Consider the following 25,923-nt stretch of genomic DNA (forward strand, 5'->3'; position numbering starts at 1 on the left):
GGCAGCTCATCCCAGGGCAAAAGCAGACCTTATTGGTATGAGGCTGAAATGTAAAACATAGAATCGTAGAATAGTTTGGGTTGTAAGGGACCTTAAAGATCATCTAGTTCCAATCCCTCTGCAATGGGCAGGGACACCTCCCACTAGATCAGGCTGCCCAAAGGCCCCATCCAACCTGGCCTTGAACACCTCCAGGGATCGGGCAGCCACAGCTTCCCTGGACAACCTGTGCCAGGCTCTCACCACTCTCCTGTCTAGTCTAAATCTGCCCCTCTCCAGTTTATACCTGTAATGTATTTTTATATCCATATATACCCATATATATGTTTACTCAGTTTATACCCATATTTATGTAAATGATTAAATATTTACATAAGGACACTACTACCTATTAATTGGGATTTTGTGATGAAAAATTTGGACAATCTATGGAATGTGAGGCAGGCATATCCCCAGCAGCTTCATGCAAATTATTTCTCATGAAATGCTGTCATTCCCAGAGGATCTTGTGACCTGATTTTCAACACTGCTGAAGGTATTCAAATCCCACTGGAAGCCAGAGGGGTTCAGCAATTTTAAAACCCAAGAACTGCTTAATTCTGATCAGGTGTGTAGAAGTTCCAGGATAACAGGGAGAGCAGGGCCCTGTTCTTGCACCCAAGCCAAGGAAAGCGATTTATTTTCCTGCTTTGTGAGTTCTGCTAGCGAAGAGACAGATTAGTGCACTGTGGTTTCTCTGATGTGAAACCTTCCAAGACTGCCTAAAAAAAAGAGATGAAGAAAGATTTTGCATATTTGTTAGCTTTTCAGCAAAGGACACTGAGCTGAGTCCAGCACTAAGTGATGGGTGTTGTCCATGGACCATTTTTCTCTCTATCCTTAGATAATTAAGTTTTCTACACTGGTGTTCAGATCGAAATAGCACAGAAACTTCAGGACAATACTCACTTAGGCTGAGATTTTCTAAGGGCATGAAGTGAAGGGCTCTTTCCTTTGCCTGCTCCTGGAATTCATGTGATGCTGCTACCAAACCTTCTTTGGGTCCAAGCCTTGTTTTTTTATTTGACTTTATTTCTTTATTATATATCAATATTTTTATTATATATATATTTTATTATATATAATTTTTTATAATATATTCTGATTTATGTTAGTTATAGAAAGACATGTCATACTTCAGTCCTCTCTTTAGAAAGGGGGGCTTCTTTCTGGTAATTCAAAATCAGTTCTAAAATTAGTTTATTTCAGATTACCAGAAAAGCTTAGTCTGTACTCTAAGAAAAAGTGACTTCTTTCAATTATTGATTATTCTGCTAAAAGAAAGGACTCAAATACAATTTTAACTCCATGACTGCTATTGATATCCTGTAATAACTCAATGCCTGCCACTCCAGTCAGGCTCGGATTAGGTCTCTACTTGGCAATAACACTGCCTCCTGGAATTACATTTAGTGTTCCTTCAGCAAACAAGCCAGTGTCCTGTTTGGCTTTGACATTAAACATAGAACTCCTGGTGTCATTGCTGCTGCAATATTTTTGCAATTCCTGCTCAGAGCTTTTTCCCCGTCACTGTGTGGCAGCACTGCTCCACGTAACGGATTCTATTAATACTCTTCCCTTCAGTTTGAGGTGAATGATCAAAGCCCTTTTGTCACTAGCTCCATACCTGTTCCTCTTTATTTGCTGTTTTTCACTCATCTTCCCAGTACTCATTTTCATCCTTCACTGTCCTCACTTTCTCAGAGGTTTTCAAGTGATTCATATCTCCCTGGCTTTAGTGTTATATTTTTCATATGTGTCTTCCAATTATGAGATTTTTAAGATGTGAACAATGATCAGAATTATGAAATATATGGGAGGCTATAATAGGCTTGGAAAAAAGGTGGTATTCATTTCTGTCCTCAGAGTAGCTAACTTTAGGTTCCAAATTTAGGGGCTTAATCCTGCAAGGCTCCCTGCACAACCCATTGAGGCTGCACTCCTCTGCAGGGCTGGTCAGTGTCTAAATTAGATGCCTGCTCCCAGTGCCTCTCCGGGCTGCCTGCTTCTCTCTCTTGATTGCATAGTGAACCAAGGGAAAGCAGTCAGATGCCTCTCACAGATGGTGTGAATATTTCCTTCACCCACACAGAAGCTACAAATGCTGATCTCAGCCCAGGGACCTCACTAGAGGAATGGAGTACCAGAATCTTCCCAGACTGGTGATCCTTTGACTGTATCTCAGGCTTCACTTCCAGATGTCAATGTCTCTCTGCTGTGGTATGGATTAAAACATTGCTATGAAAGAAGAGGTAAACTGCAGCTGCTGTTTGGGGCCAAGAGCAAAAATCTGCCTAAAAGCTGTCCGTACTTGGGAACAGCCACTGTCATGTGGCTTTGCTCCAAGACATGTCTGCAAATGACAGTTGTCACCCAGAGATTACAGATTACACCCTCTACCCACCCTGTCCCCACTTCTGGTAGTAACTTCTTTTCCAGATCAAAATACTTTGAATTTTCTGGACTCTTCCAGTTCACCTGTCTCCTGCTGGTTGGCCAGTTTTCAGCTCATTTGATTTTCTTTAATTCCCTTACTTTTTACCCCATAGCAACCACTAGAGGCATCGTATTAGCACTGGGGAAAGCATTAATTTGTTTTCAATGAAATAGGATTTTTGTCCAATAAGAATAATAAAATTCTGTTGGAACTGTTGGAACAGGTCCAGAGGAGGGCTACAAAGATAATCGGAGGGCTGGAGCACCTTCCCTACGAGGACAGGCTGAGAGAGTTGGGCTTGTTCAGCCTGGAGAAGAGAAGGCTCAGAGATCTTATAGTGACCTTCCAGTACCTGAAGGGGCTACAGGAAAGCTGGAGAGGGGCTATTCACAAAGTGTTGTGGTGATAGGATGGGGGGGAATGGGTACAAACTGGAGAGGGGCAGATTTAGACTAGACATTAGGAAGAATTTCTTCACCATGAGAGTGGTGAGACACATCCAGGGAAGCTGTGGACGCTCCATCCCTGGAGGTGTTCAAGGCCAGGTTGGATGGGGCCTTGGGCAGCCTGATCTAGTGGGAGGTGTCCCTGCCCATGGCAGGGGCATTGGAACTGGATGATCTTTCAGGTGTCTTCCAGCCCAAACTATTCTATGATTCTATGAAAATCTTACAAGTAAGTGTGAGTTTTACAGGGAAATAGGAGAAGGACAGAATCCTAGTAGTTACTGGTTCCTTGGTACCACCAAAGTTGGAAGGTACATGGGGATAGGACAGATAAAATCCATCTTGGGTGGAGAAGTTAATAGTCACATAAAAATTAGTTCGTTTAGGAGCTGAAGCCAGGCATGTCAGTACCAGACTGGGGAAAGAGGAGAAAGATGCTTTCAAGTGTCCTCAGGTGAAACGTTTCTTGCAAGGGGCTTGTTCCAGAACACTGCTCAGTAATGGGTTGTCAGTGACTTATGTATCTCAATGTTGTACATCTTACCTTACATCTTATCTCCCCTGTACTGTGTCAAATGTGGCAGCCACGAGGCAGGACAAGGAATCACCAGCAATGCTGCTGACTGCTCATGTGTATTTTCTTCCCTTGTAGGGAACACCAGGTAGGAGTCTGGGCTCAGACTGTAAGCCAGCTGGCCCCAATGCCCTCACTGCACTGTTTTATCATGTCAAGGCCACACATGTTAAATTCACAGTGTGCTGCCATGAAGGAAGGGGCGATGCCCTGACTGAACACAGCTGGCTGATATTGTGGAGAAACATCCTGTAACTCTCTGTGTCAAAGGGCTCATGGTTCCTGTTTCCAGGCAACATTAATACATAATGAGCAAAGAAAATTACTCTGTATTTAGGGAATACTATCCCACAAATTAAAAGGGACTTTTTTATAATAAAGGATTATTTTAGTTTTGAAGGAAAAAACAAAGTTCAGGGAATCATGTCTGCCAGTCACCTAGAACTGTCAAGGAGCTTGGAAGAGATCTTAAAAGTTGCAGGAAAATTATTGCTGAAAACAAAAAAAACAGAAATGAATGCTTACTACGAGGAAAAGGCTGCAGCATGAGTTCAGTGATCATCTGTCTCTTGTGACCTACAGATCAATTAATCAGCACGCCTGTGCCAATCACTATGCATCGCTTGGAGCCAGACCCAGCCTTGCCTCTCACCTAGCGAGCAGTTACGGGCCATGGAAAGAAGGTGAGACACAATGTGTTTGTATACATGCCAAACAGACACTGAAAGGATTATATGTAAGGGGAACTTCAGGTTACTGTGACAGTGTACGACTCAATTAAAATTTGTAGAAAACAGACTTTACCAGTTCCATAGTTGAAGAAATAATTGTGCTACTACATCCCTAGCACTCTGCATCGGCCAGCCTCTCACTCTCCCAGCACATCTCCAGTCATGACTCCTCATCATCCTGTCCACTAAGTGAGCAAGATGTGCTGTGGTGTGAAGAGTGCAGGGCTTTGGCAGGTCAAACACAACAGGTGATTGCCCAGTGAACTCTGCAGCTTTTCTCTTATTAGAGATGATAATTTGTGTCTCTAGTCTCTGTCCAGACATCGATGTTCTTAAGAGAGGCAGATAATTATGATCACGGATAACCCCAGCCTGCTGTTGTGGCTGCCCCATCCATGGAGGTGGTCAAGACCAGGTTGGATGAGACTTTGAGCAACCCGATCCAGTGCAAGGTGTCCCTGCCCACGGCAGGGGGTTGGATGATCTTTAAGGTGCTTTCCAACCCAAATCATTCTATAAAGGTTTAAAAGGCAGGTGGATGAGGTGCCTGGGGACATGATTTAGTAGTAGACAGGTACGGTTGGATGATCTCTAAGGTCTTTCTCAACCTTATGATTCTATAATAATTCTATTCAGCAAAGACTCTGATCATATTTCCAAAGGAAACCAGAACTAAAAAAACCCTCCAGGACAACATTAATCTCCTACATTTAAAATTACACTGTTGTTTTCATGAGGAATAATACCCTCCTGCCCAACAGCAACACTACAGTAAACTGGAGATCTTCGTCACCATGTGACTTTTATTGAGAGCTGAGCTGATCAGTACTGGAAAGACTCTTAATATGGCAATTAAATTATCAATTATCAATGAACATTTTAATGAACTAATCACATGAGTGAATTTTTAGAGTTCCATTTGCTTAAACACCCAACTGACTTGTTTATCTTGGTTTTTATTTCCAGTTTTTCATTCCACTTGCATGAGAAACTTGTGCTTGGGCTTCACAAGACGGCAGGAGAGATGTATGCATGCCAATATCCTCCTCTCTTCTCATCAGAGGCAAGGAAATGAAATGCTTCCCCAATTTACATCCCATTTAATCCCACTGACATTAATTTACTTAAATCTGGGTACATTATTTGTCCAATTAGATCTGTACAGTATGCAAAATATGAGGGTTTGGCTAGGTCTCTACAACAGTGTAGTTTAATATATCACGTATTTTAAAACATGGCTACCTGCATTTCTCTTTCATCAGTATTTATGTGCTTAATTCTGAAGGAGGCTCAAAAAGACTATTTCTAGCTAGTAATCTATTTAAATTCCACTTATTTTTATTTCTTCTCATGTCAGGAGTACCTTTTGTGCTTGGTACGTTCAGCTCTAGGAACCTCAACTGATAGTACTGTTCTCAGCAGGAACCTTCAGGGAGATGAACAGCATATATTTGGACATCTGCGGTAAACAAAGTATGATTATATGAATATACGGGGCTGTGAAGTTGAAATTTCAAGTTTTTCATGTTTTTCATGAACAGACAGATCTGGTTGTTGACAGTGGCATGAAGTTTCATTTGAATTGCTGAGGACATAAGTGTCTGAATTGCAAGCTAGCTGAATCTTGCTCCTGTTTGAAGCTGATGTCTGGGTTCTTATGGACTTGACTTGCACGAGGTTTTCTGAACCTGGCACAGCAATTCTCAAGCACTGACACTAGTGGCAACTCATGACGGTTCATGAAGACTTACTTTCAGCTTTTGGATATGCAGTGCTAATAACATCAGAACCACAACAGTACAAACTGGAATTAAGGCAGTACCTTGGCTCCCCGATGCTCCCAAAATCACAGAGCAGTCTAAAGTACATAATTGCACAGCTTTTTGATAGCAGAAGACCAGCTGCTCTTCTTCAGTGCACATTAACATTAATCAGTTGTCTAGGTCTGGATCAATCTATAGAAGTGAAATTACAGGGACATTAGGAAGGTAAATAATTTTGTTTATCGTGTTTATTACACAAGTACCTAAGGCTGAGAAAGGCTCCTCACCACAAGACACTGTAGTCCCTGCTCCAAAAAACCCTCAGAGCTGGGGAAAAGCAGCTTAATATATAAGTGAAGGCTGCAATTTGATAGCAAGTATGTACATTATGTAGTCTTTTGGTGATGTAAGACTAGTTATGAGAATACAAAAGGAAAGAGAAAGGAGAAGAGATACTGAAAAGGCGATTGTTGGAGTAAGAGTAATAGGAGTGGAATGAAGCTGATGTAAAGAGATTGTGAGCGCAGGGGCTGGAACAACCAACCAGTGAACTTGGGTGAAAACGGAGCCAGAACTGCAGAACGGCTGGGGCAGGGGAGGTGGGAGGGTGGTTTTGTCACTCCTGCTTCAACAACTGCTCCAATGGCTTGCGTTTGCCCAGTCTGAAACCTGGCTCCCCCAGAAATGGGGACTGCTGTCATTTTAGATGGAAGCCAGAACATCTGTAGTTTATTTTTTCCTTCTTCTGAACTTCCTTCTTAAGCAGACTTAGGGAGTGAAACACATAGCGTATATGGATGGACATCTGCAGTAATGCATTGAAAATACTGGCCCAGGTCTTCAAATTTAGCAACTAAAGCTAGGTATCCACAAGCTAAACTGGAGCAACTCTAGTGCTGGTTTTAAATTAAATCTGGCTGCTTACAGCCTTACTGATCATGTGACATAAAAATAGAGATGTTTTGATACCTCTTTGTTTCTTCACTACATCAGCTCTAGGCCACCTCAGGATTTGTTCTCTGTTGAGGGAGTTCTCCCATAACACATCGAGCTGTCTGTTTGTTTCTTCCATCTGCTCCTGTCTGCTAGAGCAGGGATTAGAATTGGTCTTGAGGAATTCCCATTTTCTTTTTATAGCTTCACATTGATTCACCATGGGAAGAGTTTCAGGTATGAGGAATGTTGCAGGCTGTGAACTGTATCCTGTTCAGCTACAGCTTCCACTAATTTGTAAAAAATAGACTGGTGTGCATCCAAGACAATAATTTGATCTTGTTCCTGTTATTAGAGCTGCAAAACATGATAATGTTTTCTGGCTTTTGGAAGCTTATTATTATCAATAGGAGACTCTGTTACTCTTTGAAGGAAGAGGTAGGTTTTGACAAAGAATAATTCTTCTCTCCGTATCCTCATGCTTACTGGTCCCCTTCCAGTTATGTCCAAACATAACAGCTGGTACAAAAGAGCCAGTCTCCTTTCTTTGTATGGACAGGTAATTTGTAACTCTGTCCAATATTCTGAATAAATTAACAAGTGGGGTTTTTGACCTGTGTCTTTGATCCAAACAATTCCTGTTTCCCCAAAGGAAATAAAACAATGCCCAATCCTGCAAAGAAAACAGTGAAGAACAAGATATTATTTTAATACATTTTTTGAGAAGGTATGTTTACTTAGAAACTTCAGGTACAGCTGATCCAGCTGGGGGTAGGAGAATGCGGTGGATGAGCCCCTTGCAGTTATGTTTTCTATGATAATATGATTGGAAAAGGACAATTATCAGCAATATCCAGTGTGAACACAAGAGCAGATTTGGAGTGCTGCCTGATTACCAGGTATTTGTCTAACACTCATTGTCACTATATGAGGATGCTTTAATTAGCACTGAAAACATTTGGTTACATAGAGCACCTCTAGCAAAAATAGATTGTGTGCCTGATGTTTTTTACACTGTATTAAATGCTAAGTGTTTAGACCTACATAGGCACACAATTTGCAACAGAAATACCAAGAATCATTACAAATGTTAATGTATCAACATTGATTTTGATGTTGAAATGACAGAAAGTATCAACCAGGCAGAAGATTTCAATGCAAGGTAAACATTTTGTTGTCAGTAAGGATGAACGATCACAGAATGTGTTTTATCTACTGAAAAATAGATAATCGGCTTATAATAATGAAGAAGACAAATTATCCTGATCTATTTCTACAAAGGCAGATCCTGTTCTGGCATCTGAACAGCTGAGTAGGAGGTATGTATATATTTAAAGACAAGATAACACACATAGAGAGCAGATTCCTGTTTGGTTCTTATACTGGTTTATATTCAGTTCTCAAGGCACTTCAGATTATGTTTTCCAAACCATTTACTTCTTTCCATTTAGTTTGTCAAAGTTATTAGAATGTAAATATTCAGCCTGCGTTTCTACTAAGTTGACTGGAAGCAGATTCATTACCTAATGTAAAGGTTAGACTCAGCACACAGATTAAGACACCTAAATTTAGGTGGCTGCATGTAGGTGTTTACATGTGAGCTAGCGGTCGTAGCTCCTGTTGCAGTCAGAGAAGGCACCTGTGGTCGGTTATCGTGACAGTGCTCAAGATTCATTGAATATTGATAAGATCACCATCCTCTGTAAAGGAAGCTTAGACACTTAACTCGCATCATGAAGACACAGATTGGTAGGTGTCTCAAACTGCAAACCGAATCTGATTCAGGCATTTAAAAAATAGACATCTAAAGCTGAGCAAGTACTTATAGAGTAATTTCCTGGTATAATCAATGGAGAGCTGGTCATTGGAGCTTAGGGTGTGATTAATCCAATCAGCTATAAGCGTCTGCTTTCTACTGAGCTGAATCATGCCCTAAACTCCTTTGACTAGTCCTCCACCACCCAGAATAGGAGCCCAGACACCTAGCTGACGTCTAGGCATACACATTGCTGACAAATAAGTTAAGCAAGATCAATCCTTCCCTAGGTGGCCACTAGATGAGGAGATCCTCTCATCTGACTTCTTGCATGAAACAGGCTGTGGAACTGACTTCATCATTCTCCACTAAAAAGGTGGGTAGATATACATGTGTCCCCGTGCACCCATGGCTTGCCCAGAGACTCTGCACATACCACGCTTTTCCAAGCTCTTCCACAAAGTTTAGACAAGCAGAAAAAAAAGATTCCTTGAAGCACAGTAAGGGTGGGCATTCACCAATGAGTCCTTCTTCCTGTGGGACAGATTTGGGGATGACTGATACAGGACACTGATACAGGATATTATGCCTTCATATCTCAATGCAGATGTTCCAGAGCAAAATTATCAAGAAAATGCTGATACAGCTTGTGTGACAGATTTTCATGATTGTATGACAAGTACAGGATGTATTTCAAGTGACAAATCGTGTGTCATTTACTTAACTGATACAGTGGATGTGCTGGCCCTGCCAGTGGATATTTCTAAACTCTTTGTAGCAACTAATTTTAGTTGAGAGACAGTACAATGGGCTTATTTCATTTTCTGTATTTCCCCCAATACAGATTTCACCCTTTATCTTAACTGAATTGGGAGCAGCACCTTGTATTTTCCACCACTTTCTCTGCATCTAACTAAAATTCAACAATGGGTCAAATCCTTGGCTGGAAAGAGTGTATACAGACCCGGATCTGCCTTGGCTTAAAAAGTTACAAAAACAGGATGTGTTTTATTTGACTGGAGTGAACTTAATGGTCAGGGGTCATTTTCATTTAAGACACATTTTTTCTCATGGTTTTCAAACTTATTTTGTTTCTTAAATGACAGCAAAAAGAAAATGCATTTTTCTCAGCATTTTTTCTTAAGGATCTCAAGGCACTTTGTGGGCAGCAATTCGCTACATCTTGCAGTCTTGCAGTCTCCCTATATTAATGAATATATCCCTGATTCCCTTATCTGCTTCCTCAGCTTTCAGGCTTACCAGCAGGAGGGAAGACCCTGGATGCTTTCCCATCTATAATTATTAAGAGAACAGAAACACTATATACTTTTTATGTACAATTTTAATTTTTTTTTGTTGTTACTTGTGTTTTTCTTCAGAACCAAACTGAAAACCTGGTAATGGGTTCTTCCTTTATTTCACAGGCATGCTATACTTTTTCCTTGGTTTTAACTACTCCCCAGCAAGTCTCCGGTTTGCCCTGTTCCATTCATACCCTCTGAAAAGGTTTTCAAGTTTTGAAAGTTCACTTCAGGAAGATTTCATAATAAGAACTTAAGGAAAATAATATAATCTTGCTTTAAAACACTTCCTTCCTCTGTTTTGCTGATGAATTGTAACAATTCACAATACCATCTGGTCAGAAACTGGTACAGAACCTATTTCATTGTTTGAAATGTATTTGTTTCTTTTGGTTGTAGACCACAGAATAACATGAGTATCCCCTCGCTGCTGTTCTGTGATCAGACAGACCAAGGCTACAACGTGAGATTAAAATGTGTCCAAATGTTCCGAATTAGGCTAGAAACTGCCTTGGCAAATGATTTCTAGTCTTATAGTGAGTAGGAATGTGAGTCCTGTGGTGGAAGGCAAAATGGAAGTCTCAGTTTTGCAGCTTCATCCATTTTCTAAAATCAGAGAAAAATCTGAACAGGAACCTAACCTTCTTCTTCTTATGGGGACTTTGTAGAAACTTCTTAAACTCAGATTGAATTCAAAATGGCAAAGGAAGCTGTTTTCTGAATCCAGTTTTGATGTATCTCACAATAATGGAGGTATAGCTGGACAAGAAGTTTTCATGAGCTTTCTATAGTCTCAGTTTTGAGGAATCTCCCAAAACAGTTGGAGAAGCTGGATGGTCTAGGAAGTCTAGGAAGGATAGCCTCTGTTCCAAAATCCAAATCAAAATAAAGTATAGTTGAGTTTTGAATTTGAGCATGCACAGATCAGAAGCGTTGGTCGGTGATGTGGAGGGGAAGTTCTGCTTCTGTGCCTCACACCAGGTCATCTGAAGCACTTAATGCACAGGGTGAGTGAGACCACAGGACTTTCTAGGTCCCTTCAAGCAGATTTGGAGCATGTGTGAGTATAAGACTTTTAACACACAATTTGATGCCTGATTCCGTGTGGATCCTAAGGTGCTGCAATTTCAGTGAAACTACTCCTCCTGGTCCTATAGCCAAAGTTCATCTAATTCACTTGTGTGTTTTTGAAAAGACTCTGAAAATGAAGAATTACTCTCAACAGTCTCTAGTGATTATGAATGGCCTTACAGCCCTTATCATGAAGCCAATGCTGTGGTGTAAATGTACAGAACACTTAGCAACAGAGATTCACTCTCTGTCCCATGAACAGATATTAATCTTAGGTGTCAGCTCTGCTCCAGCCACAACCTTGCTGACCAATGCCATGTCTGGCGTTGATGTTTTAATACAGATCTTTTGATTGCCAGCTTTTTTGTATAACCTGCTGTCAGATAATAAGAAGCAAAGGTTCACATTAATGGCATAAGAGGTAAAGTTCTTATAATTTATTTTTAGTTCCCCAAACCATTCTAGTCCTCAGATTTAGATTCTTAAAAGCAAACCTGGCTCTATGCCCAACACGTGATGTTTTCTCACATGTGGACTCATTTACACATGCTCATATAATTTCCATATGGCCTATAGCATATTGTAAAGCCGTGTTGTATTCTTTTAATTTTTATACTGACGGATTTCAAATGGAACCTAACGTAATTAGATTACATGTAATCTCTTCCCATTTTGATCCTATTCTCAAGAGCGTTTTCAAAGAAGCTTACTTGAGTCTTAAATGCACGCTGACGGTGATGAATAGAGAAGCACACTCTTAGGAAAACATACTGATATTCAGGATAAAACCTCATGAATTTATCAAGTAAAACAGGTATCTCCATTGGCAGTGTCCACTGCGAAAAACCTATAATAAGTTGATTCAGTGTCTTTCTTTATCTGTTTCTCCCCTGAATCAACACAAACCCTTATTAATATCAGCTTGTAACAGGGTTCCCAAAGAGATGGTATAGTTTCTATTAAGGTGTCAGCCTTTGAGATAAACTGATGTTCAGAAGCAGTTTCAAACAGCCATCACCTTCCTGGTAGTATATTAAAAGAGATTATGTGTTGCCAGAGACAGCGAATCTTGTCAGGCCAGGGCAAACCAATGTTTTAAGCTGATCGGCTCATATATCTCAAGGTATGGGTATCCTTGCACAAATTCACTTTCCCCTCAAACTGGTATTTAAGAAAATCCACCTTTCATGATGTTGATCAATCTGAAGTGTGGTCAGAATGGAACCTGCTTATTGTATTGTGGGTAGGGAAGGAGAAAAAACTCCAAATGTGATAGTAAATTATTGGATTATAAGGAAACTTTGAGGGGAAAAGCCTCTTACTTGGTGTTCGGTGCCTCATCTTTCAGAAAGCCCTTCTTTGCATAAAAAATTTATGACAGGATAAAGCATATTTACACTCCAAAGGTATTTCCCAAATGTTTGGGAAGCTTCATCCTGCTTTACAGCCTTAAAGCTGGCTTTGTTTGCCAAAAGTGAGGAGTGCCTTTATTAATGACAGTAGCTGTCTACAGGGTCCCCTGAGTGCCTTACAGAATGAAATTGGGTAACTGATTCCTACTAAGACCTGGTGTAAACATGTACATGTAAGCTCATATTCTTCACCAGCCAGGAATGTGAATTACCCAACAGTTCCTGCATTTGGGCAGTCTTACTGCCTACTGTGGGAAATGAACTCAGCTGCTTATTGGTGTGAAACAGCTTGAGAGAGCTTGGCCACCCTCTAGTTGGCTCGTTTCACTCTAGGATTGCCATATGGGCTTGGTTAGGGAAAAGATTAATGGATAGGACGTCCATTCCCCTGGCAAGCTATTTCTATAGTTAAGGCTTCATAGGAAACCTTCAGGCTGCTTTATCCCGAACAGGAGGCTGACCAAACACAGATGGCTCAAGGCAAAGGAGGGGGAACGTGCTTAAAAGCCCCACTTGCATCCCCCATTTTGTGTTATGCTATATAAATTTTGCATGAAGTGGAGCTGGGATAAGACTCTAAATACCACGCTGCTGGAAAAAAAATATTTCAGTCTTCCACAACAAACTTTACCTGAATGAATGGTATACATTTCTTCTCTATCAGTCATTTACAGTTCTCTTTCTGCTTGTTTCAGCAGCAAATGGAAAAGCCATAAAGCTTTAACGTCTCAATTATGTTAGATAAGTAATTACACCTTTTGCAGGATACACTATAGAACAGAGCATCTCCATATTTTATTATAGGCTTTCATTTTCATTTGCTTGTAACTTCATGAAAATTTATTACTTTGAGGTTTTTAGATTTGTTGGTATCTAAGAAATGATTCTATTTCTGTTAACTTTGAGTTACAAAAATATATCAACCAACTACAGTACTGGAAAACCACATTAAGGCACAAAAAAGATGAAGCTGATGTTTTGTTGTACATCACTGCCAATAAGACAACCTTCTGTCTTCTCTGTTCCTTTTCTGTCTCTGTTCTATGTTCTATATACCCTTCCTTGAATTGAAAACTGCATGATTTGATTATAGCTTTTTCCTTTCTTTCATCAAATCACTTCTCCTCCTGCTGTGGTAGCAGGATCAAACCTGGTTCACAAGAGTCTAAAACTCTGAGCCAGGAAAACAGCCCAATTTCAGGTTTCAAGCACATCCTGCGCTTCAGTTTCGATACAGCCAAACGTGTCTTCTTCAGTCAGGCTTTCCAACTTTTGCATTTTCTACTCATAGTCATCTGGCATTATCTATGAAATCAATGTAGAAAGTGATCTCTGGGAAGTTATATGACATGGTGTATACAGGTAAGTGACACATCTTTGGAATTGTGATGTTTTTCAATTCACTGAAAAACCACTTGGTATTAAGGAGACACTTCAAAAAGCTCTGCTGTACTGTATAAGTGCATTAAACATTGTTTTATGTGTACTATTCACTGATGAAAGAATACTGAAAGCTGAATCAACATTTTAAAGGAGACAGAGAAAGAAACAAGAGAATATTGAGGTTACCTAAGTAATAAGAAAGAAGGAGATGAACGGAAAAAAGGCAAGAAAATGATAAAGGTGACAAAATTTGGTGAAAAGGAGATGAAGAAAATCTGTCTTAACAGACAAAGGGGACAGAAGTAGCCCCTTTCATCAGGCAGCGATAGTAAGCACTGTATACATTCAAATCCGATTCCCATGGCAGGAGCTACCAAGAGCAGGAAGAGGGACCTGAATCAGTGAAACCTGAACCTCATGAGGCAAACCAAGGGAGCCTGCAGACAATGGGACTGAGTGAGGGCAAGCGAACAATCAAAACCAAAAGGAAAACAGTCTTTGAGGCAGACAGAAAATTTCCATCAGCAGTCAACAACGAAGCAAAGGGCAAAGCCTCCTGCTCAGAGTCCCACTCCCATCCCTGCTTTTAACACACACCTTCCTCAAAACAATGCAGTGTTTCTGTATAAGATGGCAGGCTGATTCCACCACGTGTGTACTGCTAACCTCTGCCTAAATCATCTATGCTACAGAACTGGCTGATGATAAACTCCTGGAAATATCTAGGACATGACCAGGCAAGTGGTGGACTGAAAGCAGCACCTGAAACACAGTCACCCACAACTTTCTCTATGGGGAAAATAAACAAAAGCAAAACCAGCAGGTGGTATAGCAGCTGAGTATGTTTAATCTTATAAAGTATTGATGTACTTCATGATACTAGAAAGAATAGCTATCTGGCATCTATTGTTCACAGTCCTATAAACACTTCATATCTAATTCCATATTTTGAGTCATATCCTTTGTAATGGTAAGAGTAGGTTTTAAAAGTGACAAGCCTCAAATGTCGAATGGGCAATTGTTTGAATTGAAGACTAGAGAGACAGGCTTGCATTCGTTCAGATAGTTACAGGATCTCCAGAGCCACTCACTCTCAGGGTATAACCCTGGGCATAAATGGTTTGTATTTTGAATGACATGGAATAAAACCATTACCTTGCCTGCCTTAAAAACGATCTGCAAGCAGAAATGGAAATGCCACAGAAAAATACATTGAAATACTATACACCACAGAAGCTAAGCCAAATGTATATCACAAATGGAATTTGAAAAGCAACAGTCCAAAAATTATTTTGGACCAAGTTTCTGTCTTTTCAGTTCACCGAAGACATAATTCAGTACAGTCAAAATCAAGCTCTTCAAGCTGAAACTCTGTCCTTACGTGAATGTATGTGTTTAGCCCAATTGGCTGCCTTAGGTACAGGCCACCACAGCCAAGTGCTCCAAACCTTTCATGGACTTCCAATCTACAGCTGCCAATTCAAAGCCTGGGTTTTGATTTTCAGTGCTGCTGTTATTCTGAAGCCTTGCCCTATCAGGGATTACAGCTCTATCAATGACTTGGTGAGGCTGTTGACGACCAAAGGCTATTGATCATCAGTATGCACACAGCCCTGCAAAGCTGAGTGTTCTTGGAAGACTTGGAGCCCTAGGAAGGAAGAAAGAAACTCAAGAAGGAATCTTGAGGGGTCATCAAATTCATTCCCTTATCCTATTCCGAAGGTTCATCAGCTGGGAAGCCCATTGATAGAGTAAGGGCAGGCTGTAAACAGAACTTGAGGACAGACAAATTTATTTCCATGAGCTGTTGCAGCTAGATATCCAGCGAGCTGCCGGCCTGAGAGTAATCAACATCGGTGGCAAACCGAAGAAGGCATTAAAACAATAACAGTGGTCACGAGGAGCTTGGAAGAAGTACATGCTATGGAAATTTTTATGAAGGACTTGTGGGACCAGTGTTGACATTTTTAGTAAGGTATAAATACTAGCTTGTAATAATAAACTTGGTCTTAGCTTGAAAGGAAAGCTGAGTCCGTGCATGTTAATACGCCACACTGATGTGCCTTACATCTCTCCAGTCCAAGTTCACATTTGGTGAGCAAACTGCAGCTTTCCTATTTAGGGAGTATATGGACTTGACACAGGCAATTTTCTATTGTGTATTCACACTGCTTGTCCTACCTCCATGATCTGAAGATAAATCAGTATACTGGGAACCGCATGAGGCCAAGCAGTATGGGGTTAGTTGGCAGGTGACGTGAAGGACTAGTTTTGAGGGCAGTGTAACAGGGCTCAAAGACTGGGGACACCCATGCCAAGATTTGCCTGCTTCCTGAGGCACTTTCCTGCAAAGACAGAAGAGACACACGTAACATCTCTTCCATGCTGCGATGTCACGCAGATCTTTAAGCAATATAAATAACAATGCTTGCATATACTTTCTCAGACTAAGAACCATGATAAAAAATGAAGCGTTAGTAGAAGTGATATTGCAGGATTTGTATGTGGGAGTAGTGATAAAACAAGTACGGTATCACTGTCAGCCACTTAGAAAACTGTGATTTTCGAACTGCTCCACATCCTAGTTATAGTAGCACAACAGGAAACAATGAGCATATGGGGAAACAAAAATGATGATGTATAGTTTGAGAATGTATGAAATAGAGACAAGATGTTTCAGATGAAGTAGAGAGCTCCCTGTGAAAGACATTTATCTTAACTAATTAGCCATTTTGGGAGGAAACAAACCCCCTGCTACATGACAGCTAAGTATGTTTTTATATTCCAACACCTTCTAAAATTTTTAAAAAGACAATTCAGACTTGAAATTGGAAGGAGTCAGATCTGACCACAGAATCCCTCTTGCGATTTATGGGATACTGACAGGCTAGTTAATCACAATTACTTTCTGAAATAAGCAATAAATAATTTCTGTTTTCTGTTACACTTCCTCTGCACAAGGAGAGGAAATATTTAGACAAAAGAGATTCAAGCTGCTGTGTCTTATGCCTTAAGTCATTTTCTTATATGCAACCATGCTCATACATAGCTACATAGATTTCCTAGATTCTCAGAGGCAGTAAAATGTGCTGGCATGTGTATTTCCTGTGTCAGGGTCAATACATTTTTTTCCAGAAGTAACACTATTCAGGCTATTTTTCATCTGAAATGAGAGAACGACGAGGACAGAAAGCCTATTAAATACAGAAATAGCTGTAGAGAAGATATACTGATCTTCAGTGAACCAGTCAATAATTATCCAACTCATCCAATATACCCTGGAATAATGGAGCAGTGCTTTCTACAAATTGCCACAAAATGTCCCTTTATTACAAGATCCAGTAAAAATTAATATCAGAAGTAGAGGGCCCCAGAACTCATACTGCAAGCTCTCTGGAACTGCTTACTTTAAAGAGTTTATCATTAATAGAGTATGCTAAATTCCTTGGTTACTATTTGAATAGGAAGTACTTAAACACACAATTATTTATTACACAAACACAGGATTGTTTAAAGCACTCAAAGCATTTACTTAACATTGCTCTCTTTTTGTATCACTACTGGATGTCTTTTGGTAGTGAATTTTAACTACTGTTTATTTTTTCTTGCTTCTAATGTAACATCATATTTTATTGCTACTCCAAACTCTCTTTTAACCACAACGGTTTTCTTTTTAAACCAGAGTTGCCCCTTCTGGTCACGACACTGCTGTGGCATTTGAGATGTCTCATAGTCTCAGGCAGCTGCTTGTCGTGTTTCTATGCTTCCTCCCTTCCAGTCCTGTTTGTAGCTGCGTTTACAGCCCCATGCAAAGCATAGGGATGTATATGCATAAGTAATTTGCACAAAGGGAGCTGGAGCACTCTGCTTACAGAAGAGGTAGGGCTGGGATCAAAGTTGTGTCTTTTCTGATATGTGTCATGCTGGAAGAGCCGGAAAGGGCAACCTGGCCTATCCTAGCAAATGTATTTTCACACACAGGCCTACGAAGTTCATAGACTCATAGAATGGTTTGGGTTGGAATGGACCTTTAAGATAATGTAGTTCCAACACCACTGCCATGGGCAGGAATACCTCCCACTACGCCAGGCTGCTCAGGGTCCCATCCAGCCTGGCCTTGAACACTTCCAGGGAGGAGGCAGCCACAACTTGCCTGGGCAACGTGTGTCAACACCTCAACACCCTCATCATGAAGCATTTCTTCCTTATGTCTAATCTAAATCTCTCCCCCTCCAATTTAAAACCATTCCCCCCTCATCCTATCACTAGATACCCCTGTAAAAAGTCCTTCTCCAGCTTTCTTGTAGCCCCCCTGAGGCACTGGAAGGTTGCTATAAGATCTTCTCGGAGCCTTCTCTTCTCCAGGTTGAACAACCCCAACTCTCTCAGCCTGTCCTCATATGGGAGGTGCTCCGGCCCTCAGATCATCTTTGTAGCCTCCTCTGGACCCGTTCCAACAGTCCCATATCCTTCTTATGTTGAGGATTCCAGAACCAGACACAGTATTCCAAATGAGGTCTGACAAGAGAGGAACAGAGGTGTGGAATCACCGCCCTTGACCGGCTGGCCACGCTTCTTTTGATGCGGCCCAGAATATGGTTGGTTTCTCGGCTGCAAGCGCACATTACTGGCTCATATCAAGCTTCTCATTACCAAGCACTCCCAAGTCTTTCTCTGCAGGGCTGCTCTCAATCATAACATCCTCCATCCTGTACTGAAACCACACATTGCCCCAACCCAGGTGTAGGACCTTGCACTTGGCCTTGTTGAACACCATGAGGTTCACACAGCCCCACTTCTCCAGCCTGTCCAGGTCCCTCTAGATGACATCCCTTTCTTCAGGTGTGACAACTGCACTGCTCAGCTTGGTGTCATCCCCCATCTCGCTGAGGGTGCCCCGCTCTCGCTGACTTTGCCCGGTCCCCCCTCACCCCAGGGCCTCGTCGGGACCCCAAGATGGCGGCGGTGGGAGCGGCGCGCGCGGCAGGACCCTGCGCCCCCGCGCCTCGTTCTGAACCCAAGATGGCGGCGCCGGTCGAGCCCTGAGAAGGGAGGGGGTGGTGGCGCCGGGGGAGGGGCGGGGGCGGGGAGCGTTTCCATAGCGCCGGCCGCCGGTGGCACACACCGGGGCACTTCCTGGTCGGAGGCCGCCGGTCCCGGGGCAGCAAACAGGGAGGAGGCGGATAGAGGCCCCGGAAGGAGAAGGAAGCCGAGCAAAGGTAAGGGCGAAGCCGGGACGTCTGGCCATTGTGCGTCCACCCCGGGGTGGCCGGCTGGACCCTTCCATTCCGGGGGTGCGTGTCGGGGGGGGGGGGGGGGGCCGGACACACACCTCGCTATTGCAAACGGGCGGGGTGGGACTCAGTTCCTAGAGAGCTGAGGGGAGGCGGGCAATACCATTCTCCCTCCGGGCAGGGGGGGCTGCGCGCTCCCCCCTGCGGGGTTAGGGAGGTGGAAGAGGCGGGTGCCGGCTCCCGCAGGGTACCGGGGCGCTACAGACTGTTCCATTCGCAGCGGAGGGGTGTGTGTGTGTGTTGTGGAGAGGGTCCCTTTTCCTTGGACTGGGTAGGGGCGGCGTGCGGGAGGCAGCTGAGCGGGGGAGCCTGAGGGGAGCTTGCTCGAAGATGCTCCTGGGTCCCTTTGTAAGGCTGGAGAGAGGTGTGGTGGAGGTAGGGAGGGCAGGGACCCCAGGGCAGGGGGTGAGGGCGCCGCCTGGGCTCTGTGGTTACAATAGGGTCGGGGGGGCGTTTTGGGGCCTTGCTGAGGGTCCCCCCTCTCCGTCAAGATGAGAGGCTGCCCCTGTGGGGAGCAGGGAGGCTTTGCGTTGGTTGAGCCCTTGTTTGAACGAGACTTTCCTGGCACTACTGCTTTCTGTACCTGGAGTATTGTGTCCAGTTCTGGAATCCTCAACATAAGAAGAATATGCTGCTGTTGGAACGGGTCCAGAGGAGGCTACAAGGATGATCAGAGGGCTGGAGCACCTCCCATACGGGGACAGGCTGAGAGAGTTGGGATTGTTCAGTCTGGAGAAGAGGAGGTTCCGAGGACACCTTATAGCAACCTTCTAGTACCTGAAGGGGCTACAAGAAAGCTGGCGAGGGACTTTTTACAAAGGCTTGTAGTGATAGGACTAGGGGCAATGGGTATAAAATGGAGAGAGGCAGATTCAGGCTAGACATAAGGAAGAATTTCCTCACTATGAGAGTGGTGAGACACTGGCACAGTTTACCCAGGCAAGTTATGGCTGCCCCATCCCTGGAAATGTTCAAGGCCAGGTTGGATGGGGCTTGAGTAGCCTGGTCTGGTGGGATGTCCTTGCCCATGGGAGGGGAGTTGGAACTAGATGATCTTTAAGGTTCCTTCTAACCGAAACTATTCTATGATTCTATGCTCCCTCCTCTGCTTTTGTTAGATATTTGGGGTATTTGTTGAAAAGTGCCAGGCTGAGGGGTCTGTGCTGATGCAAGAAGTAGTTGCTAACACAAAAAGTGGAATATTTTGATTTAAGCTAAAGCAGAGCTAAGTTTTCATCCAAATAATTGTGTTTTTTGAAAGTTAGATAGAATGTCCCTCTGGTAGCATGTTTGTCTTGGTTTTTTTTTTTTATAGTGTGTTTTTCAAATAGTGTTTTTCTGGACACTGTTACACTCTCTGTTCTTTTGGAGATGATAATGTCTTGTGTGAGGTATCATCTGTGTTGAACAGATGTGTCTTCTGTAATCACCTCTGTTTGCAGTCTGTAACCAGCTTTTGTCTTGCTGCACATGACTGATGGGAGATCACTCCCTTGTGTTGCCCAGGCCTGATAAAGGATGCTTGCTTTCTAAAAGTCCAAAATGAGTCTTAAGAGTGTTTATTTGCTGGCTTTTTTTTGGTATTGGTACCAAAAGTTCTATAGCTCGTGTGCTTCACACAGGGTGTGTTGCCAGCTGCCTGCTTTCTGCAGAACCTGCTCTTAGTCCTTGGTCTCTGTTGCGACCAGCAGCAAAAGAGCCAATTATCAGATGTTTCAGGTTCTTTTTGTGGTGTGGAGTGTTGCCCATAGGAAACCACCGAAGCCTTCGAACTGCCAGCTGAATGAGAGTCAAGTGGTGACATAAAACACTGTCGCCAAACTCCTGTACTAGTCATTTGCCTGCATACGCCTAAGAATAATTTTCTTTGTGCCGCTGTTTGGAGCATGCAGCTGCACAGAAAGCTGGCTATGAATTTAGCTAGTCCTTAGCTTTCACTGAGTTGTAGTGGAATGAAAGGAGGTGCATGTCTGCCTGGTTCACAAAAAAAATTAAATATTTTGTGGAGGATCAGTTCAATTAGAATGCTTCTATTAAATAATTGTTCTCTATGGTTATTTAGCTTGATGCCTACCCTGCAATTTAGAGCTGTTTGTCTGACTGTCGAAACTCAAACTCTGCTGGGCGTGTGTATGTTAAATACGGCAGCCAATCAGCAGTGCCTCAAACCAAAAGCAATTTGCTTCAGCGCTTTGTAGTGTAAATACTCCTGCTATGAACAAAGAGGAGGGTGTGCCATTGTGCTTGTTTCATTTGTATTTCTCTGTGTTTCCTCATTTGTGGCCAGTCAATGATTTTGTGTAGCTTCTTGAACAGTAATAGTCTTATTTTGTTGCGAATTTTACATTTGCCCTGTCTTAGGCATTTTACTGAGCTGGGACACTTAGAAGCTTGGTGCTATATTAAGAATTTTTATTATGTTCTTTTTAATATCTATGCTCTTATGTGACTTAGTTTTGCTTCTTTTTAACTTCTTTTTGCTATGGATTACAACTTTGAAGTTAATTTAACTTGAATGCAGTGTAAAACAAGTATTTAGTAGAACTGCCTTTTAAGCAACTCTTCTTTTGCCCTCTGATTATACAGCATGGAAACCAGTAATTTCAGACTTAATGTTTTGCCAGCCAGCTATCTATGAAACTCTAAAACATGTGCTTCTGTAATCTCTGTATCTGTTTTCTTTGAGGGGCCATAAAGTTTAGAAAAGAAAATAAATGACAGTAAAATACTGAATTATGCCAGGCAGGCTCTATTTAGACTATTTTGTCTCGGTGTGTGTTTTAACAGCGCTTTTGCATGCTGTTGCTGTGATTTCTGGTTCTTGGGAGCTGAGGATATCAATTCTTAATGTTAACTCCTTAGCATCTAAGTTAAACAGATACTATAATAATATACACACAGACTGGACTGGAATCTTTAATTGCCACCTTAAAGGAAAGTGTTTTCTCTGGCTAGAGTCATAGTGCATAGAATTATAATGTGCTGTAATTTACTTGCAATCTGGCTCATATTAATTATCCTGAAACGGAGTATTGGGTAAAACAGAGACTTGGCACTGGATGTGGAAACAGATAACTGAATGTGGAAACAGATAACTGAATATATTATTAAAGTGCTGGAATTTGAAGTTGTGAGGAACTACTCTCACTTCAGGTCCTCCTCTCAAATTGAAGTTAAAATGCTGGTAGTTTCACAACTACTTAAAGCAAATACCACTAAAAGCTGGTGGATGTGTGTTAGTAGAGAAAATACTGATGGAATATAAGGGTTAGATATTCAGGAAAAGAGAAGCATCAGAGGTATGTGTGTGGGGTTTTTTTTATAGCCTTGTTAATTCCAAGGGCAGGTATAAAGGGTGTCAAGTACTATTTGGAATAAAAAGACAGTTTTTCCAAGACAGTATCTCTCAGCAAGGCACTCAACAAGTAATTGTCTTTCTCTGTTGTGTAATGGTTGCTAGTGTTCCTGTACAGGAGAGGACCTTACTAGTGTTGAAATAAATAGGGTTGTTGGCTGAGAGAGCCAAGTGATAACTGTGTAGTTTCTAACACACAACCTTAGGAAAAGCATCATTATTAAGATGGGTGCTGGTTGACAGCCGACTGAACATGAGCCAGCAGTGTGCCCAGGTGGCCAAGAAGGCCAATGGCATCTTGGCTTGTATCAGAAATGGGGTCACCAGCAGGTCCAGGGAGGTTATTCTCCCTCTGTACTCGGCACTGGTGAGACCGCACCTCGAATACTGTGTTCAGTTCTGGGCCCCTCACCACAAGAAGGATGTTGAGGCTCTGGAGCGTGTCCAGAGAAGAGCAACAAAGCTGGTGAGGGGGCTGGAGAACAAGTCTTATGAGGAGCGGCTGAGAGAGCTGGGGTTATTTAGCCTTGAGAAGAGGAGGCTGAGGGGAGACCTTATTACTCTCTACAACTACCTGAAAGGAGGTTGTGGAGAGGAGGGAGCTGGCCTCTTCTCCCAAGTGACAGGGGACAGGACTAGAGGGAATGGCCTGAAGCTCCGTCAGGGGAGGTTCAGGTTGGATATCAGAAAAAAATTCTTCACAGTAAGAGTCATTGGGTACTGGAACAGGCTGCCCAGGGAGGTGGTCGAGTCGCCTTCCCTGGAGGCGTTTAAGGAACGGGTGGATGAAGTACTTAGGGACATGGTTTAGGGAGTGTTAGGAACGGTTGGACTCGATGATCCAATGGGTCCTTTCCAACCTTGTGATTCTGTGATTCTGTGAAGATGAAACTTCCCTTATTTAGGGACTTAAGAACTTTCAAATAGTCCAAGTAAATGGCCTTCAGCAAACTGATAAAGTTGTGAACAAGGGTAATTTTAGAAAGCGCATATGCAGCATTATTTTAAAGGACAAGAACCCATTTTAACCAGAAGTCTGTATTGATTTCTAAACAGATATTAGTAATAGCTAAGCAAAATATTTAGACACAGAAAGTGAGACGCGAGTAACCTTTTATACCTGGAAGTTGGAGTTCAGCTTGCTGTGGTGTACCGAGATGTTCACTTTTCATGGTTATGACACATTTTTAGGTCATATATAGGTGCTACATTCTTCACTTCTCATTTCCTTAGTGTTACGTGACTAGATTTTTATATGATATGGTGCATAATTATGCTATTATTATCCTTAAGTATTTTTCAGAACTGGTTTTGTTTTTTCCTAATGAACAGCCTTTTCCTGTACATACACACAATAAAACGTTGTGTAATGTGATGTCTCTGAGGCAAAGTATTGTTAGTTCATATTCACAGAACTAAGGTGAGATTTCATCTTTGGAAAATCAAGTTGAATGGAGGTAGGAATCTTCCAGTTGACTGTGCATACAACTGAAGAACAATTGGGCCCAAATGTAATATGGAGCTCTTATCAAAAGAGCTTTGGACCTGGGTTGAGGGCCATCTGTATGACTCATCTGATGTTCTTAACATAATAACTGTAATTAATCTGGTGTCATGGTAGTTATATTTGCTATTTTTGACACCAGTAATCAAAAGGAAGCTGACAAGATTGCAGTTCTAATGATGTGTTTTAACCAGACGCTTTATTTTTGATTAGGCTCTGAATGCTTAAGTGTTTAATTTAGCAGCCATTCACAGAGAATTGACAGGACCTGTGGTTCAAACTGCTGTTCTTCAGTGATTGCACCGTATCATGGCTTTGTGTTCACCTGTGTTTTTTATGTTTGCATACCTCTTTCTTCAGCATGATACCGTTTTCCTATCAAGCCTCTTCCCTGTGTTACTTTTTCTGTGTGAAAAAAGTTGTTTGTAATTTTCAGTCTGCAAGCAGCTGGAATTTAGGCTGTGCAAGTGTTTGTGTTTGGTTTTTTTAGCTCTTTTGTTTGTTTATTTTTCTTATTATTATTGCGGTTGTTCTTACAAAACTGTTTTTAGCAATTGATACAGGGGCCTTCTTGTGATATGAATCCCATCCCATGATAGTTTCTCTACTTCTTTGGCATGTACTGGAAATCTGTGTTGTGAAATCATACTTTAGGAAAAGTTAGATCTCATCTTTTGATTTTTATTTTTTTTAACATTAAGAGATCAGGGGAGTTGAGACTTGAAATCTGTGTTGGCACAAGATGTTATCTGGCTAGATTGGCATAGGTGATTAGTTTCACCAGGTTCTAATTGGCTCTGAAAAGAAGAAATAAATTGTGTAATATTTAATTTACAGAAACTTTGAGCAGGTATTAGAGAAAGCTCTTATAGCTTCATAGATGTTTGGGTTTTCTCTCTTCATCTAAGCTATAAGGTGAACTTGCTTTCATTCTGTCAGATTTGTATAAACTTGCTTTTAGCAGCAGTATGGAAATATTATATAATAAGTTTTCCAAAATGTACTTGCTGTGCTGTCATTGTTAGAGATTAAGTCCGCTATATTTTACTTTGGGGAGAGCCGGCTTATTGTTAGTGAATCCATCTCTGTCCTACTTTTGATATTTTTTTTAAAAAATTGATTTTGATTATGAATTGACTGATCTGATGGTTTAGGGTTGCTATAAATGGTAACTTTTTTGTACTTTATTCTGAGGAGGAAATGTTGGACGCTACTGCCAACCCATGCTTATTTAGTAAATTTGCTTGCAATACCTCTGTTTTAAAGATTATTTTATATTGCATCTTCTTGCTAGCTGTGGTTGATGGAGGAAAACACTGTTTTGATGGTGTTTTCAGTTACTATATCCATATTTTAATCTTGTACTTTTAATTTCTTGAGAATGTTTGTTATCTTTGCGAGCAGTTATGTTTTATGAACTAGTCATGCACACAAGTTTATAATATGAATGTTAGAAAAAAGTATATGTTTTGAGTTGGAAAAACTTCAAAATATATTCGTAAGCACTAAAGTTCCTCAGTCATAACAAATAGACCTTTGTTTTCCTTTTTTTTGACAGGGACGGTGAAAGGCTAGTAGAAAAGACAGTTTATATATAAATATTTATTCTAATTACTTGAAGTTGAATAAATGACCTCTCTCTTTATTTTTCTACAACCATCAGGACATGTATACCTCTGAGAAACCTTCTCCAACAAGATTCCTTGCTTCAAGACCTGTCTTGGATTACATGCAGAGAAGTTTCCAGTCATGAGTGAGTAGATTTTTTTTTTTTTATTTAAGAAAAAAGAAACTCCTAGTTTGCAGTTTAGAAGAGATGCACTTGTGTAGTGGGTTTTGGAAGTGTTCTTCATTCAAAGTATTCATACTGAGTTTTGTCTCTTCGATCCTTTAAAAATAACCAAATAAAGCTGGGATTTGGCAG

General features: G+C 41.5%; 1 protein-coding gene across 4 annotated transcripts in view; it reads left to right on the forward strand.

The window, feature by feature from the left end:
- The first annotated feature begins 18,930 nt into the window (after positions 1-18,930).
- Positions 18,931-25,923, forward strand: part of USP6NL (USP6 N-terminal like) — a 120,269-nt gene continuing 113,276 nt past the window's right edge. The window contains exons 1-2 of one of the 4 annotated variants that reach the window (XM_054068257.1): positions 18,931-19,065; positions 25,663-25,752. In XM_054068257.1, coding sequence (XP_053924232.1) covers positions 25,749-25,752 — 4 coding nt within the window. In that variant the 5' untranslated portion in view covers positions 18,931-19,065; positions 25,663-25,748. Of the gene's footprint in view, positions 19,066-19,122; positions 19,141-19,380; positions 19,412-19,496; positions 19,516-25,662; positions 25,753-25,923 lie in introns of those variants that run through there. The other 3 variants (XM_054068274.1, XM_054068261.1, XM_054068266.1) reach the window with 3 other exon arrangements.

Source organism: Cuculus canorus, chromosome 1 (genome assembly GCF_017976375.1).
Source record: "Cuculus canorus isolate bCucCan1 chromosome 1, bCucCan1.pri, whole genome shotgun sequence".
Lineage (NCBI taxonomy): Eukaryota > Metazoa > Chordata > Aves > Cuculiformes > Cuculidae > Cuculus > Cuculus canorus.